Source organism: Asparagus officinalis, chromosome 3, assembly GCF_001876935.1.
Source record: "Asparagus officinalis chromosome 3, Aspof.V1, whole genome shotgun sequence".
NCBI lineage: Eukaryota > Viridiplantae > Streptophyta > Magnoliopsida > Asparagales > Asparagaceae > Asparagus > Asparagus officinalis.
This window is the reverse complement of record NC_033796.1, coordinates 48,698,317-48,716,939: the sequence shown is the minus strand read 5'-3', so window position 1 is coordinate 48,716,939 and position 18,623 is coordinate 48,698,317. Positions and strand designations below refer to the sequence as shown.

General features: G+C 36.1%; 3 protein-coding genes and 1 long non-coding RNA gene across 5 annotated transcripts; 2 read left to right on the top strand and 2 right to left on the bottom strand.

Moving 5' to 3' along the window:
* Positions 425-2,663, top strand: LOC109834053. The gene is made up of 2 exons (XR_002245444.1): positions 425-892; positions 2,396-2,663. It is a non-coding gene; the product is annotated as an uncharacterized LOC109834053 (long non-coding RNA).
* On the top strand, positions 6,601-11,492 carry LOC109834052 (WAT1-related protein At2g37460-like). 2 transcript variants are annotated; one of them, XM_020401943.1, is made up of 7 exons: positions 6,601-6,622; positions 9,320-9,385; positions 9,511-9,627; positions 10,113-10,356; positions 10,644-10,802; positions 10,894-11,045; positions 11,139-11,490. In XM_020401943.1, exons 1-7 carry the CDS (start codon positions 6,618-6,620, stop codon positions 11,341-11,343), a joined length of 948 nt encoding a protein of 315 aa, XP_020257532.1. In that variant the 5' UTR covers positions 6,601-6,617; the 3' UTR covers positions 11,344-11,490. The 2 variants fall into 2 exon arrangements, with proteins under 2 accessions (XP_020257532.1, XP_020257531.1); XM_020401942.1 differs by lacking the exon at positions 6,601-6,622 and adding an exon at positions 6,679-7,098 and having other exon boundaries at positions 11,139-11,492.
* Positions 13,836-14,387, bottom strand: LOC109835070. The gene has a single exon (XM_020403067.1). The coding sequence runs from the start codon at positions 14,385-14,387 to the stop codon at positions 13,836-13,838; it is 552 nt and encodes a 183-aa protein (XP_020258656.1).
* On the bottom strand, positions 15,035-15,586 carry LOC109835067. Its single transcript, XM_020403066.1, has one exon. It carries the CDS (start codon positions 15,584-15,586, stop codon positions 15,035-15,037), a length of 552 nt encoding a protein of 183 aa, XP_020258655.1.

Here is an 18,623-nt window from a genome sequence, read left to right as displayed (position 1 = left end):
ATAAAGCTGAAAGATGAAAATATCAATCTTTGTCAAACCTTCATTTCTGGATCAATTGTCAACAAGCTTCATCCATCTTGGATGTCATTCTCCACTGATATTGAGAGAAGGAAAAGGTAGGTGACTCTGTCTGATTTGAAGAGGTTCATTCGGATTGAGGACGAGATTCGGATTCGTATGAAGAATGAGTTCCTTGCTAAGAAAAAGGCGTCTGCTAACATGATGACTGCTAACTTTGAGAAAGGTACTGGACAAGCAAATATCCACCTAGGATGTAGTATCATAGACGGATTACAACCGCCTACAAAAATCCATCAAAAATGTATGTATTGCAGATGGACTTGCTGTTGCGGATATGATTCCAAGCAGCTTTTTAAATTAAAATTGGACCTACATCCTAGACTGATCCGTCTAAGATGTTAGAAATAATTTTTTGGGCAGTTCTTTTTTGGTGAAAAGTGAAATTCGCCCACTGTTTTTACCTTCTCACTTCAACTTTACCTTTTCACCAGATCTGGCTCATTGCATCCCCGGCGATTCCTCACTGCTCGTCGAAGGTTGTCATTTGCCTCCGTCGTCATAGCTTGTCAGTGCTACTCGTCATCGAAGTCGACGAAGGTCGCTGCTGCTCATTGTCTTCGAAGTGGTCGAAGGCTAGCTGCCGCGCACTGCTGCTCGTCATTGAAGTTCATGGTTGAAGTTTGTTGCTTCTCATCGTCAACGAAGTGGTCAAAGGCTGCCGTTGTTGCTCGTCGTCGAACTAGTCTATGGTCGCCGTTGCTCGTCGTTGTCGAAGTGTGCTATTGCTCACTATCGAAGTTTGTCATTGCTCTTGAGTTGATCTCATGGTTGAAGGATTTCCGTTGAAGGTTGCTGCTTGTTTGAGAAAAAGGTAAGGTTCACACACACCGCCTACCCGAAACACCCAAAACCCCCCTAATTATTCATCAATAAACACCCAAAATAGTCCTAATTAATCATCAATATCAACCCTAAATGAGTAATCCTTAACCAAGATCTAACCCTAATCAACTCTATTTACTAATCCTTACTCGAAATCTAACCCTAACATTAATTATCCCTGAAACTAATTTAAAATCAACAAATCTAGCCCTAATTAATTTAATTAGGAAAATTTCATAATAATCCTAACCCTAAGTGGCTGATCCTTAACCAAGATCTAAACCTAATCAATGCTATTGACTAAATCTAACCCTAAATCCGAAATTTAAACCTAACATTAATTCCCTCTAAATTTTTAAAAGTCATAAACCTAGCCCTAATTATCATAATGAGTGTGATTATGTAATAATCCTAACCTAATCAAACTAATCCTTAAAACACTAATTACATATATTTTTAATTCCAAATTTAAACATTAATTAATGGAAACACTAATTACATAAAGCTAACCCTAATTAATCCAATGAACCTAACCCTAATTAATTAAATAAACATAACCCTAATTAATCGAACAAACCTAACACTAATTATGGTAAGCTTAGGCTACCTTACTCCTACCCTTAATCATTGGAATACTATAGTTACATATAATTTTTAGTTCCAAATTTAAATATTGATTCATGGACCAAACCCTAACCCTAGCTAAGTCTAACACTAATTACATATATGTTCTAATTAGGATAATAACTCTAATATGAGCCTAGCCCTAATCTATTAATCCTAATTACCCAAAATATGCTAATTACCTCTCTAGACCTAGCATCAATAATTACTCTACTCCTAGTTGATCAAATTAGGCTAATTACCATAAAAATCCTTATGACATTAGACTAATTACTCTAATAACATAATAACATTATTAAGACTAACTTTGACCTAATAACTCTAATAGCACTAATGACACTAAATAAAACTAACTTTAACCCTACTTACCCAATCAACTATATATATGTGCTATGTGTGTGTTTAATAAGTTTGTTCCTGATATGTAAAAGCATGATTTAATCAAACAAAGTTTTTCAAAATTAGTGTGATATATAACACAATAATGTTAGCTTCAAATTTAAAAAACTAAGTATGTTGTCCATATTTAACATATAGGATGAGGGTATAAAATAGTTATATATTGTGTCGGTCCCAAATTAACTCGATGAAATATGATATTCATTCTTTTTGGAGTTATGCAACCTAATATTCAATTTTTAATTTTTTAAGATTACCAACTTTACCACCATATATACATGACATGCAACTTAAGTTATAATAAGTTGTACTTGTGAGGTTTAACATGACGTGTTTGAATTTTTTTAAAAGCATGAATAACATGGATAAAACATTAAAAAAAGGGTTTTCTTAAATAATAGTATAGATTAGAATATTTTGCTAAAATTTTCATGCTTCCAATACGTAACTGTTTATTCTAAGGCTACAGATCCTGTGGAGAGCAATAATGGCATGAATGAGAGGCACGCAGCCAGGGAAGATGATCAAGAAGAGGAGGTTAAGCTTAGTATCTAAGTGTTTATTTTCTATCTTTTCTGTCTTGTGTGTCTGAGATATTACATTATATGTAGGAGCCTTAAAATTTTTCTTGACTATGATGGATTTCTCATTTCATGACTTATTATCTATGTGTGTATGATGGATTTATTGGGTTTTAAAACTATGTGTGAGATTGAAATAATTGTTTAAGTGATGAACCATTATGCAACAGTTATTTTAAATTTTTATTAGTTAGTGGATTGTGTTGTGAATAGGTAAAATGTCAAATTTGAGATTATTAGATATTCCGTTGGATGTGGATATTGATGGATGGAAATATGAATGTGGTGGATATCGAAAATATTTGATATGGATGTGATGGATATTTGAAATAGGCTTATGCAGGTCAAAAGCATGGTAGAGGAAATGCAAATCTGTTGCTGGAAATTCATATAAAATATCTTAGACGACAATGTTATCTAGGATACTACCCAGTATGGTATAGCCATCTAGGATGTTGTTACACATCCTAGACGGCTATGCTGTACTGGGTGGTATCCTAGACAGCGTCTAAGATAAGTGGCTGTCTGTGATGTGTTTTGTAGACGATGAAGCCATCAGTGGTGTGGCATCCTAGACGAATTTATTGTCAACGGCGTATCCTAGGTGGACGGTCGTCTATGATGGTTATCGTAGACAGTTTTGTGATGCATCCTAGATGGTTTTGTAATCAACAATGTTTACCATCAATGATGGGTCTTGGCCATTGATTGTGTCAAGGCCCCATTGATGGTGAGAAGCCTCATCGATGGTTGAGAAGCCCATTCAATGATATAAAAGTCTCTAGAGCTAAAATCATCAATGACATATGTTGAGCATAGATGAGCTCTTCTTACCATTGATGGTCAATGCTTACCATCGATGATAGAACGACTAAAATCAACTTATGAGCTAATTATCGCATTGTACGCCTCGTACACTTCTTATACATGTATTTACTTATACTATATCATCTCAAACCAGTATTAGTATTAATATGTGGGAAATCCAACGCAAGGTGTTGGACATTGGCAAAGCTTGTTGGTTCAAAAAATATAATTGAATTTTACACGGTTTCTAGCTAGTACACGGTTGCCATTGGTGATCAATTTTTAGGGGCTTGACAAGTGTCAATGTCCTCAACTAATGACCTAATGCTGAATTTTTGTGGCTTTGTATCTTCTATAGTCTGTGGATTGTTTTTTGTCATCAAATGTGCTGATTGAAAAGTATATTGGAAAGCTCTCAACACATACTATGGAAGCTGACATGTTCCTTGAGTAGTTTAAATGATGCAATACGAAAGTAAAACCTCACAATTTGCTAATGGGTGTTATACAAATCCATGAACAAGAATGTTTGAATCCACGAAGAAACAACATCGAATCCATGAATTAATATAAAAGGAGGAATTTTATTATTCAAAAAGTAATTACCTTTGTTTACAATCATCTACTTAAATGTAAAAAAACAACATAAAGACTCTTAATACGATTGAAATTAATAAAAGTATGTTTAAGAAAACTCTTCAGTCAAATCTGAAACCAAAATAGATTTGTTTCCTAATCCAAATAAACTTCAACTTCATTACCAAAAGAACATAAAGGCTGACTATTTTCAAAATTCTGACAAATACGAGTATTTTTAATATAATTTCTAAAATTTGCCAATCTGGATGGTCTCCATCACGTTGGGATGCCTAAAAACATATATATTATGTTCAAGGCTTTTGATTGGGAGACATTGTCTTTTTTTCATGTGTAAGTAAACGACTTATCTTGATCCACATTTAACTAGTAACAATCCCATCATTCTATGAATTTGTTTGTTATGTATCCTATTCCTACATCACTAAGCATACCATAATTATAAAGGTTGATGCGTGATAAGCTCGAATAGATGGAAATGGAGGCACTCCGGAATCTATAAAAAGTTTAGTCCACTAATGTTTTTAAAGGTTAATTTGCCCACTAATTAGAAAACAAGATCTGATATGTTATCCTTTCAATTTGGACAATGGGTAATTCTCGTCCGTGAATCAAAAGGTGTGGTGAAAACATAAATATATTCTTCTGAAGTAACAAATTTTAGGAGACACGGAGACATCAAATCACATCCCTTAATATTGATTGGTGACGTGTACATTTATTATAAGTTTATTATGAAACCGGAGTATGTGGCTCTATTTGCCCTTTGCTGTTGATGTCCCATAAGTCATAGTAATCTTTAATTCAAGCCAATGTGTGTTTTGTTCAATTCAAGCGGAGTCATGCTAACACATCTTTTTTGAGTGCCAATATTCTGCTAATGTTTGGAATAAAGTGATGGAATGGATGAAGTTTAATTGGAGATCATGCTCATGGGACCTGATTATGAACTGGTTCAACCGGAACTTGAGAGGAAGAAGTTATCAATTGGAGATCATGCTCATGGGACCTGATTATGAACTGGTTCAACCGGAACTTGAGAGGAAGAAGTTATAAAAAGAAATTGAAGAGTTCAACCGGAACTTGAGAGGAAGAAGTTATAAAAAGAAATTGAAGAGAATTGCACTATCTGTGTCAGTGTACATGCTATGGAAAGAGAGGAACTTCAGGATTTTTCAACAACAAAGAGCAACAAGAAGCCCTGATCGACTCACTCTTTTGTGCAATCAAATTCAGTGTATATAAAAAAGTTCTGAATGCTAGATTTCCACAACATATATTACAGTTCATAGAAATCCTGTCATAGAGAAGACTGGATTTTTAAAATCAGTCTATTGATTTGTTTCTTTGATATGTACAAAACCTTCCATACTTGGTGATGAATAAAATTTACATTCATTTACCAAAAAAAAAATCTTTAATTCGCTAGAAAATGAAAAGCATGTACAGGTAGAATTATATTGCGAAGGATATTGAATCAGGACTCGATTTAGTTGAATGATTAGAGCATAAAAGCATGACTGCGAATTTCTGTAGCCACACAATTTCAATGAATACGTATAGTGCAGTGCGAATTCGTAGAACCACCAATTTGATGCTGCCCCATGCCTGTTGGCATCACCGTAGCACACGCGTCATCAGCATGCACTAAACCTTAATTCCATTAGTTACTGCACAATTCAATAATTATTATTGAATTAATTTTTACTATCGAAAAGATATTTAGATTAATTGCATGTGAACACACTTATTATGGGGATTAAGTCATTTATACTCTTCATTATTTTACGCGATCCTAGAGCTAGGCTTAACCTACTCTGACCATGTGCGAGGCAAAATCAGTGGAGCTTCAAACTTGTCGGTATATTGGGCTTAAGACTAGTCATTTCAAAGCTCTTGCAAAATCATCATGGTCAATTGGCTAAGATTATTGAGGGTGCAAACCAATTAATCAAAGTATAGAAACACAAAAAAGAAAGAGAGAACGCAGCACGCCTAGCCAATAAACTAGGATTTTTTTTTCCTCAAAAGCTAATTGACTACACCCAAAAAAAAATCTTTCATAGACTTGAAAATAAAAGAAAAGGAAAAAAATAATATTTTTTTTACCAAAAATAGAAACTATCGTAAACTAGAAAATATCCATATACTAGAAATTAACCATGATCCTCCATATCAAATTTCAGCCGAAACAGAATTTGTTTACTTCTTCAAATTGGACGGTCAAACCTGTCTAAAATAGAAATAAGAAAAGTTTTTACCATGATTTTGAGGCCAAAAACGATGAAATTTTATTATTTCGATGGACGTTAGTTTTGTAGCCTTTGACGTCCCAGTTGACCTTGTCAATTTTCAAGAGTTTCGAAACAACTGACTGGTCAATATTGCGTGATCCGCAAAGTTAATTTGAAATTATGATGATTTTGGGTCCTATAAGGTCAAACTGATCCATATAAGCTATAAGGCTATCTCTAGGACTGAGTCACTTTTTTTATCACATATTCCCCCTTGAATTTTAAACAAATGTTATATTCATCCATTTAAATTGAGATGTCTTGTGAGAAATGTGACCATAAGCTATATTTTGAAGAAATTAAAATTGAAGGAAAAGGTATTCTGACGTCATATATGATTTATGAATACATCTGCCTAACAGAAACTAACAAAATCGTTCAGGGGGTATAAATGGCTGCACTCTGAGCATCAATGAGGTGCGTACGCAATTAACTCTTGTTTTTAAATAAAACCCTATTGTCGCATCCCAGAATGCATCAAACCCGATCGAGGACCCCAGTGATCCATATATACTTTCTAGATTTCCCATTATGCGTGTCTTTGTAGCTAAATTAAACTAGTAGTGCCGAGCTAGCTAGTGGGCATCTCTCGTTGTTGGACGATCGATATAAGTAGGTGCCAATACGATCCTTCGACCCTCACCAAGGTTTCAGTTTTCTCTGAAGAGAATAGGGCCGGCCGGCGACGACATTAATTACATATGGCTCGGTCAAGAGGTGGTGAGGACGGCGAAGCCGTACCTGGCTATGACGTTCTTGCAGTTTGGTTATGCAAGCATGATGTCATATCGCTGGCGACCCTCAGGCAGGGATGAACCATTACGCTGCTCGTCGTGTACCGGAACGCTGTGGCCGCCGCCGTTATGGCACCGTTCGCGTTGTGGTTTGATGAGGCTCTCTCCCTCGCTCCATGAAATAACACTAGTCACATCTTTTCTTTCTTTCTTAATTACTGTTTTATTTTTCACTTCAGTAGCCTAGCTAGATGTTGCTAGCTAATTTTCGGATTTTTGATATCCCGAAGCTTTTCTCTGACATTTTTATACCGCTACGCGTCAATGTCATTTCAAGCGCACCTTTTTAATAGAATTTATCACGTGATACGTTTAATTCGGTCAATTATATATGTCTCATTGAAAATAATCCCCCCTGCAGATTTGTGAGTTCATCTGTTTAGCAAGCAAGAGCTGCTCGACTCGCCCCCACTTATACCTGCGCAATTTCTGTTTGTCTATAAAATGTGGTGGGGTGGGGTGGGGCCGCCGGGGGGGGTATTTTCATCAGATATATACGTATATAACATGAACTAAATGTATCGTGTGGATATAATTAATCTAAGGGGAAATTGCTTCTATTCCAAAATTTCCAATTCGAGTATTCCGCCTCACCACGACTTTTTTCAACGCTCCTAAAATCCCAAAAGTAAAGCGATAACCCCTTAGCCCCAACCCCAAAACACAAAACTCAAGTGATTAAAAATATGTGAAGACCATAATATCCTCTCTCTCTCTCTCTCTCCCTCTTTCACATGTTATTTTGTGATGACTTAAAATGGGTGGTTTTTTTTTTGGGGGGGGGGGGGGGGGGGAGGGGGGGCATTTCTACTTCCTCCAAAAATTTCCAACGCGTCATCCATCGGCGGTAATACTTTTCCAGCGTTTGTTCATGTGGCGAAGAAAAAGTCTTAGGGAAAGGAATTTTTCGACGGACAATACTTGTAAGGAAACAGCGGGAAAGTTTTACCGACGGGAAGAAAACAATGTTCGTTCATCGGTGAAATACTTGTTAAGGAAATCGATGAGTTGAGATTAAAATAGAGTATGTGAATTTATATATTATCGTTATTTCACTGTAATAAGTTTGTTGTTAAGCTTATGAGTTGGTGGTGAAAGAAGGTTACATGTTGGTTTAATTTGAAGGTTACGGGTTGGTTGTGAAGGTGTTACGGATTAGTTGTGAAGGTTACGGGTTAATTAGTTGTTAAGTTTACGGGCTGGTTGTAAAGGTTATGAGTTGGTTGTGAAGGTTACGGGTTGGTTGTGAACCTCAGTAACCTTCACAACCAACACGTAACCTTAACAATCAACCCGTAACTTTAACAATCAACGCGTAATCTTCACAACCAACACATATCCTTCACAACCAACCCGTAACACCATCACAATCAACGCGTATCCTTCACAATTAACCCGTAACCTTCAGAACCAACATGTAACTCCCAAGACAATCTCTTTTCTCCCTTCTTATTCTTCTTCTTTACAAATTTGACGAAAAAAATGAAGCAACAAAACTGTTGCTCATCATCATCATCATCTTCTCCTCCCCTCTCCTTCCCCTCCCTCTCCTCCCTCTCCGCCTTCCTAAAATCCCACATCCCCTCCGACTCCCTCTCCTCATGTGGCCTTACCCCGAACACCAAAACCCTAAACAACCTCTACCTCGAGATCACCAATGGCGAATCCTCTCTCCTCACCTCCCCTTCCCTCACCCGCACCGTCAATGTGGCCATCCTCTGCATCAAGAACCCTTGCAGCTCCACTGTATTGGAATCCCAACAGCTCCTCTCTGACGGAACCCTAAGGAGCAGAAACCGCCCTTTCTCCGAGAAGATGACGTCGGGGGAGCCCGTCGAGGATGCGGTGGCCCGCGCGGTTAGGGAGGAGCTGGGGGGAAATGTTAGGGTCAGGGTCATGATGGAGACATACCGGGTGGAGGTCGATGAGGAGGAGTCTGTTTCGTACCCGGGGTTGTCGGCGAGGTATTTGCAGAGAGAGAGAGAGAGAGAGAGAGAGAGAGAGAGAGAGAAAGGGTATTATGGTCTACACATATTTTAATCACTTGGGTTTTGTGTATTGGGGGCTCATGGAATTATCGCTTTACTTTTGGAGGTTTTGCGAGCGTTGAAAAAGTCTTGGGTGAGGACGGAATACTCATATGGAAATTGGGGGCTAGAAGCAATTTCCCCTTAATCTTAACAGAAAAATGTAAGGAAATTTGTATGAGGATATCAAGGTGAACGTGCCAAAGAAAAAACTTTGGGAATATCAAAGCTGTAAGTATTAAAGGGAAAATAAGCCTTGTTTCTTTCTTTACTTCCTTTTTTTCTTTTTTCAGCAGCAAAGTGAGACCTAAGATGACTCTCCGCATCTTCCTTAAAATAGTGGCGCTCGCTCTACTTGAGTACTTCTCCTTCTGCCTGAATACCTTCAATTATTTTATTAATTGATCGACTTGTAATTTCGCTTAATTCAACTTATCTTCATCTATACTAATTGCATTGATTTTGTACTGTATAATTTAATTAGGCCAGTGCTTGATCAGAACTTAAGCTATATGGGAGCCAAAGCAACATCAGCAAGCTTTGTAGCAGCACTTTACAATATACTCCCTGCTCTCACCTTCTTATTAGCCATTTTACTCAGGTAAATTTGCCAGTGTTGGGATTCTATTTATCCTGGCGGAGTTATATACATTCCATATGTATTATTCGAAAATCCCTCTTGGATTATATATGGCAAGCCGAATTAACTTTACAAAACTACCGCAAATTTGGGGATCGATGTTTTGCTTAGAACTGCCATAAAATTTTGTTATTAGAAAAAAAAAATTTATATATGTTCAATAAAGTATCATAGTTAGGATAAGTAGTCATGTGTTTCGACATGACGCGTATTGAACAAATTTTTCCTGGTATACTTTAAACCCTATATATTCAAGTCATTGACATTAGTTAACAAAATTTTCTATAATCCATGGCATTTCTTCTGCACTTTGGAAGTTGGCCGCAGTTTTCTCGAATAAAATTAGTTTATGTTACTTTTTCTTGCAGAACGCCCAAAATCGAGGGTACCTTGTGAAATTAATCCCTAAGATAATATAGACTTTTGATTATTTTTTTATGGATTAGGATGGAGAAAATCAAAATGAAGAGCCTACGTACACAAGCTAAGATTGCGGGAACCCTAATTACTGTGGCTGGTGCACTTCTCATGATACTGTACAAAGGTCCAGTGGTGGACTTTTTGTGGAGCAAGGGCCGGAGCCATCGCATCAATGCAAATGTCGCGAGTCAAGATGAGAGTCATTGGCTCATGGGGACCATCTTGCTTCTTTTGAGTTGCTTATCTTGGTCTTGTTTCTTCGTTTTACAAGTAATTAATTAGCCTAATTCAATTACTTAACTTCTAGTTCCAAATATTCTTTTATGTGTTGAATGTTCTCATCAAGGTCAATGTCACTCCACCAAAGCTCTGTAAGTTGCAGTGAAGATTAAAAGTTTATTATTTTATATTCTAACATATCTCTCTAGGTTGAGCCTCCTTTTTATGAGTCAAAACCTAGAATCAAGTGATATGAATGGAAATTGAATTGAATGTGGGTTGCTTTGATTCCATGTCGAAGATAAAGTTATATATTCTAACAGTTCTAATTGTAATAGGCTTACACACTGAGATCATATCCAGCGGCGTTGTCCCTGACCACCTTGATATGCTCCATGGGCGCCTTGTTGAGTGGTGCAGTAGCGCTTGTAATGGAACACAGTATGCAACCATGGATCATTGGATGGGATTCACGACTCTTGACTGCAGTGTATTCGGTAACTAATTAGTTTGTTTAGTTAAGATACATATTTGATGAACTAATGTAGCCTCAAGAAAATAAGTAACCGATCGATAAATCAATTGCAGGGAGTTATGTGCTCAGGTATAGCTTATTTCGTCGAAGGTATCGTCATGAAGGAGAGAGGTCCAGTCTTTGTCACAGCATTCAGCCCTCTATGCATGATCATAGCTGCTGCTTTGGGCTCAGTATTTTTAGCCGAGAAGATTACACTTGGAAGGTATATATTCAAATATATATCTAACAATTTCAGGCTAATTAACTCTGGTTACCTAAATTCAACGTCTACTAACTCAAATTGTTATATGTATAGGGCGATTGGTGCAGGTATCATAGTCATTGGTCTGTATTTGTTGATATGGGGTAAGAGCAAGGATCACCAGATCCAGTGTGAAGAGAATATTAATAAGAAGAATGTAATCCAGTCACCAGAGGATAATAATGAGAAAATGTTAGGGCTAAAGCTACCGATGACTACTCTAGATGTGGAAATTCCACCAGTGATCGCAAAGGATTGATATACTATGTTTGGTTGCAGAAAAAGGCAAAACCTTTTTTTTTTCCTATGTAAGTAAATAATTAAGTATTGGAAGTATGAAAGGGGGAATTACATTTAAACTTTAGCTTGTTGTTAACTATAGGTAACAACAACAACAAAGCTTTTCTCTCAGTTCTTTGACATCGCCTACATGAGTATTCGTGATACAAGATGTTAATGTTTTGTGGCTATTTATTTATTTATTTCTATCTGTGATGTTGCAATGAACTATTTGTATGAAGTAGGAAAGGATAAAATGATGGAACTGGGATGCAAGCTTACGGGGGGTGAATATGATTACTACAATTTTATGATTAAACACAAAAATTAAATGCAGTGAAAATATAATAAACAAAAAATAAAAAGCAAACTAGCATAGGAATACACGAGATTTTTATAGTGGTTAGAATAGAAATCCTACATCCACTCTTCTTTCTCGCGAATGTTCTTCTTCACTATGACGAGAGTTCACTTGAACCACAACTTGATTCACTACGCTTCAAAGACCGCATCTTAGAATCTACCTTAAAGCAATCGTCTAACCTAACCCGCGTCACAATAACCGGAAGAAACATAGCCCTAGCTAGCCCGACCCTCAATTACCACGACTTGAGTTTGTAGTCAAACCTAGCCCTAGCTAATTCAACTCTAAATTACCATAGCTTGAGTACACCATCAAACTCAAGAGTTTGATATATGACCCCAAAAATAATTAAGCACAAATAAAATAATCTTACAGCCCTTTTGCAAACTGTTCTTCGTGTTGGAATTGAGGTGTAGATCAAACCTCGATTCAGGCGAGAAGCTCGAGGTCGACTCAGGTGAGGTTGATGAGGGCGAATTTGGGGGTGGATGCAACTTGCAGGCGAGGTCGGAGCTTTGGCGAGCTTGAGAGTCCCACGCAGGCGAGTTTGAGACTTCCGCAGGCGAATCAAGCGGGCGAGCTCCTCGAGCGCTACAGGCGAGTTGACGACTTGCAGGCGAAATCGAACACTCGTTTTGGATGCGATCTAGGCTGTCGACAGCCTGTCGACAGATCAGCTAGGGTTTCCCTATAAAAGGGAAACCCTATGGCCGAAGGCAGGTGCTCTTCCTCTCATTCTTCAACTCTCTATGAAGCCTATAAAGATCTTGCCATTTGTGTATTTACTTCCTTAAACTTTATTGTTAATTATAATATCCAACTCCCCTTAAATAGACCTTGATAAAAAGGAAAAAGATACTCAAATTTGAATGCAAATAGGAGATCAAACGGGTGGATGAATAGCTAATATTAAATCCTACAAACTGTCAAATTTTATCATAACCATCGATGATGGATCACGACCATTGATAGTCCCTTGGTTATGACTGATGGTTCAACTGTAGCCATCGATGATGCTGATTCAGGCTTCTAAATTTTTTCAATTGTCTCATGTAACCATCGATGATTTTCTATAACAATCAATGAGTCATTGTAGACCATGATGGTGACAATTCCTAATTCTATTTTTCTCTAATTGACTCATGTAACCATCGATGAGATGTTGATCATTAACGGTTGCCTCTTGACCCTTGATGGTTCAAAGGCTGAAATCAACTTCCGTGCTAATTTTCGTATTGTTTCGAGCTGCATCTTGCTTGTACCTGCTTATACCTAAAACACATCATCTCACAAAACATATTAGCAATAAATGAGAATTTTTATTAGTTTTTTAAGATGAAAACCACCTTAACTTTAAGCAAAATCGATACTTACCACCTTTAGTTTTTATTTTTGACAGAAACAACCTTTACTGACCTACATCCTTTACATGTCACACCTAATCACATTTTCAGCCCAAAAAACACATGAATTGTCCATTTTACCCCTACCTACAGTATGTGCAGAGTACGTGTGCCTTAATTTATTACTAAAATATAGGGTTTTTTCCAATACTAGTCCCTCAATTTTTTTGTATTCTGATATTAGTCCATCATTTCTCTCTCCCCCCACCCTCCATTTCAAGAAAAAAAAACTCCAACCTCAAATCTCCAAACCCTCGCCCAATTCCCAAACCCTAATTCTCATCTTAAACCCTAACCTCACCTTGCCTCAATCATCCCTCTCTTCCTCCTCCGATCTGAGGGGAAAAAACTCCTCAATTCTCTCCTAAACCCTAGCCTCGCCTCCCTTCAATCATGTCTCTCCTTGCTTCCAATTCAAGAAAAATACCCCCTCGAAACCCTAATGAATGAGCAAAAGATCAATGATCTCCGACGAGGACAATGCTCTTCGGTGAAGATGACATCAATTTAGGGGAGTAATTTGAAAATATGATGATTTAGGGGAGTAACATGAAAATATAAAAGATTTAGGGAATTAATATAAGAAAATTGTTTTTTTTTGTCAATGAAATAAATTTTATTCATCACCAAATTTTAAAATAAGAGTGCAACAAGAACTACCGGAATCATATCTGGCAAACAAGGAACTGAAGCTCCACTAACAGTTTACAATTTTGCTATTTCTTCCTTCAAGTTCTCAGGAACATCTTCATTAAGAACTTTTGAGAGTAATGAAATCTTTATTTCCTTGATAAGTTGATCAGGGCTACGGGCTTTTTGTTGAAAAATTCTCTGATTTCTCTCCTTCCATATCCAATACACAGCTCCAGATAACATCATTCTTTTCAGTTTCTTTCTGAATCCAAGCCCCCTCAGATTGTTGCTATACCATCGCAATACCTGATTCCAGCAGCAGGACCTCCACGAATACTTCAGCCATGCCATCAAATTGTTCCATACATAGGAAGAAAACTGGCATTCAAAGAACAAGTGATTTCTAGATTCTTGATGACTTACAGAATCATCACAGAGCACACATTGATTGTTTTCCAATATACCCATGCGACACAACCTATCCTTAGTCAGAAGCTTCGATAGAGTAGCAAGCCATAGAATCATCGAATGCTTGGGGTAATGCAAACCTCCCCAAACTGTTTTCGCCCAGGTTACAGTTGCTAAAGATTGGGAGATGGCATTGTAAACAGATGAAATTTTCATTGTCTCATTATTGTGACAGTTAGCAATGATTCTATGCAGGTTATACACATTCCCAAATCTCCTCAATGTTGAATATCATATCTCTGTGATAGTGTTTTGATGATAACAATTTATATTGTGTGTGCACTAACTTTCATATGCAGATTTCAATATCAGAATCTGTACAAGTGCAAGTGGATATCAAGGCATTTTGAAGTGAAGAAAATGAAGAACAAAAGATAATGTATTTGATTTTTTCTTTACTTAGAATATTTGTACAAGCCTTGATCACACACACGCACACACACACAATTTTAGAACACACTAACACAGGCTTAGTGTGTTGGTTAACTATAGAAATCCCCTATGTTAACCATTAGAATAGTAGTTAAAACTTAATTATAAAAACTCATTATTTCTGAATTTTTGATCTTAATAGTCGACTAATTAGGATAGTAGTCGACTACTCATGTATATAACTCAAATACAAGTTTCTGTCTGTTTACAGTATAGTCGACTAATTAACATTATAGTCGACTACTGAAGAAAATGTCTTTTTTTTTGTCAATGAAATAAATTTTATTCATCACCAAATTTTAAAATAAGAGTGCAACAAGAACTACCGGAATCATATCTGGCAAACAAGGAACTGAAGCTCCACTAACAGTTTACAATTTTGCTATTTCTTCCTTCAAGTTCTCAGGAACATCTTCATTAAGAACTTTTGAGAGTAATGAAATCTTTATTTCCTTGATAAGTTGATCAGGGCTACGGGCTTTTTGTTGAAAAATTCTCTGATTTCTCTCCTTCCATATCCAATACACAGCTCCAGATAACATCATTCTTTTCAGTTTCTTTCTGAATCCAAGCCCCCTCAAATTGTTGCTATACCATCGCAATACCTGATTCCAGCAGCAGGACCTCCACGAATACTTCAGCCATGCCATCAAATTGTTCCATACATAGGAAGAAAACTGGCATTCAAAGAACAAGTGATTTCTAGATTCTTGATGACTTACAGAATCATCACAGAGCACACATTGATTGTTTTCCAATATACCCATGCGACACAACCTATCCTTAGTCAGAAGCTTCGATAGAGTAGCAAGCCATAGAATCATCGAATGCTTGGGGTAATGCAAACCTCCCCAAACTGTTTTCGCCCAGGTTACAGTTGCTAAAGATTGGGAGATGGCATTGTAAACAGATGAAATTTTCATTGTCTCATTATTGTGACAGTTAGCAATGATTCTATGCAGGTTATACACATTCCCAAATCTCCTCAATGTTGAATATCATATCTCTGTGATAGTGTTTTGATGATAACAATTTATATTGTGTGTGCACTAACTTTCATATGCAGATTTCAATATCAGAATCTGTACAAGTGCAAGTGGATATCAAGGCATTTTAAAGTGAAGAAAATGAAGAACAAAAGATAATGTATTTGATTTTTTTTCTTTACTTAGAATATTTGTACAAGTCTTGATCACACACACGCACACACACACAATTTTAGAACACACTAACACAGGCTTAGTGTGTTGGTTAACTATAGAAATCCCCTATGTTAACCATTAAAATAGTAGTTAAAACTTAATTATAAAAACTTCTTTTTACTGAATTTTTGACCTTAGTAGTCGGCTAATTAGAATAGTAGTCGACTACTCATGTATAGAACTCAAATACATGTTTCTGTCAATTTACAGTATAGTCGACTAATAGAGATTATAGTCGACTACTGAGGTGTTTGACAGAAACATAAATTTCTGTATTTTTACAGTATAGTCGACTAATGAACATTATAGTCGACTACTGAACTCAAATTCCAATTTATAAGTTTTTGTCTCTTTACAGTGTAGTCGACTAATGACTACAGTAGTCGACTACTGAAGGAAAATATCAGTTTTCAAGTTTCTGCCAAATTTCAGTGTAGTCGACCAATGAGCATTATAGTCGACTATTGAGAACACTTTCTGAAAACACAGAGTCTGTTTGAACTCAGTGTAGTCGACTAATGACTACAATAGTTGACTACAAGAGACAGTTTTTCAGTTTTCAGAATTTGAATATCTGACAGTTTTTGGCCGTTTTTAAACGTTTTTAAACTTTAAAAACTTGTCTTTTCAAGGGCTATATATAGGTTATTTGTTCAGAAAAATAAAATAAGGATACATACCCATAAGCTTTGATTTCTTGTGCAATTTTCCAAGTGAAAAACATTCTGATTTTCTGAAAAAGAAGAGTTTCTGAAATTGCCTATATACTTTCATCAAAAACAAATCAATTAGGCAATTTTACAGAGATTAAAAGAATCCTAAGCCACTGCTGCACATTATTACACATTCAAGGCTTATAGGATCATTGTGTTCTTCTTCAACAAGTTTTCTCTCGGTTGTGAGAGGGTTAGTCTCTTGGGTTAGAGATTGGTGTTCAAATTGACAAGGAGTTTGTCAATTGGTGTTGCAATTTGCAGGGACTTGCAAATTGGTCAGGTTTGCGTTTGATTTTGTAAGTTTATTCAAAATCATAGTGGAAACTCTCAAGCGGGATTTGCTTGGGGACTGGATGTACACCGGATTGGTGGAACCAGTATAAAATCCTTGTGTTTGTGTTTGCAAATTTCTGAGATTGCCATTTTTCTTTGCAATTTATTATCTACTTTGCAATAATTTTAAAAGAACACTATTCACCCCCCTCTAGTGTTCTAGTGTATCTAATTTAGATCCTACATTTGGTATCAGAGCATGGTGAAAGATGGCATCGTCAAATACATCACAATTCAAGGAAGGCCACTCTACAAATCGTCCTCCAATGTTCGATGGTTTGAACTACAACTATTGGATGTGTCGAATGAAGATATACCTTCAATCAATTGGCTACGAACTTTGGAACGTCGTCGAAACGAAATATGATCGAATGAAGATATACCTTCAATCAATTGGCTACGAACTTTGGAACGTCGTCGAAACGAAATATGAGAAACCAGCTACTCCTTTCGCGGAATGGACTACATCTCAAAGGAACAATGCAAATTTGGATTCAAAAGCAATGAATGCCTTATTTTGTGCACTTGACAAGAATGAGTTCAATAGGGTGTCAACGGCCACATCCGCATATGATATTTGGCACACACTCGAGGTAACTCATGAAGGTACTACTAAAGTTAAAGAGTCTAAAATTTCTGTTCTTGTGCACAGATTTGAATTATTCAAGATGAAGGAAAATGAGACTATTGGAGAAATGTTCACAAGATTCACCGACATCACAAATTCTCTTATTGGTCTTGGAAAAACATATACTCAAGTGGAGATGGTAAGAAAGATACTTCGTTCACTTACTCCACAATGGGAAAAGAAAGTTACCGCTATTGAAGAAGCCAATGATTTGTCAACTCTTACGGTTGAAAATCTTATTGGTAATCTTATGGCATATGAAGTACAACTTGAAGATAGGAAGAATGATGAAGAATCTAAGAACAAGAAAGTTCTTGCATTCAATACTACTTCCGATAAAGAAGATTCAGATGATGATGATGAAGAAATGGGCATGTTTGCACGAAAATTTCGAAAATTCATCAAAAGAGGTAATTTTAAATTTAAAAGTTCAAATTCAAATAACCCTCTTTGTTTTAAGTGTAATAAACCAGGACATATGAAGAAAGATTGTCCAATGTTGAAGAATAAACAAAAATCGAGTTATTTCAACAACTTCAACAATATTCAAAATAACAAGAAAAGGAAAGCAATGACGGTCACTTGGGATGAAAGTAATGAGTCATCCTCAGATGAAGAAATTAAAGAAAAGGAAAGTGCTCACATGTGTTTCATGGCACAAGATGAAGTAAGTGAAAATGAAGAAATTTTAGATGCTTTTAATGAATTATATGAAACTTTTGTAAGATTAAAAACTTCACATAATTTTTTTAAAGGTGAGAATAAAAGATTACTTGAAGAAATTTTCGATTTAAATTCCTCTACTTTTACTAATTCTCAATTAGTTGAATTAAAAGAAGAAAATTTTTCTTTACTTAAAGAAAATGAAAATTTATCTTATGAAAATAAATATTTAAAATCAGAATGTAATAAGTTAAATATTCGAATTAATAGTTTAGATAAAGATATTTCTTCTTTTAAATCAAGATATGAAGATATATGTTTAAATGTAAGTAAATTTAATAAAGGAAAAGAAAATCTTAATAATATTCTTTCTTTTCGAAGATATATGTTTAAATGTAAGTAAATTTAATAAAGGAAA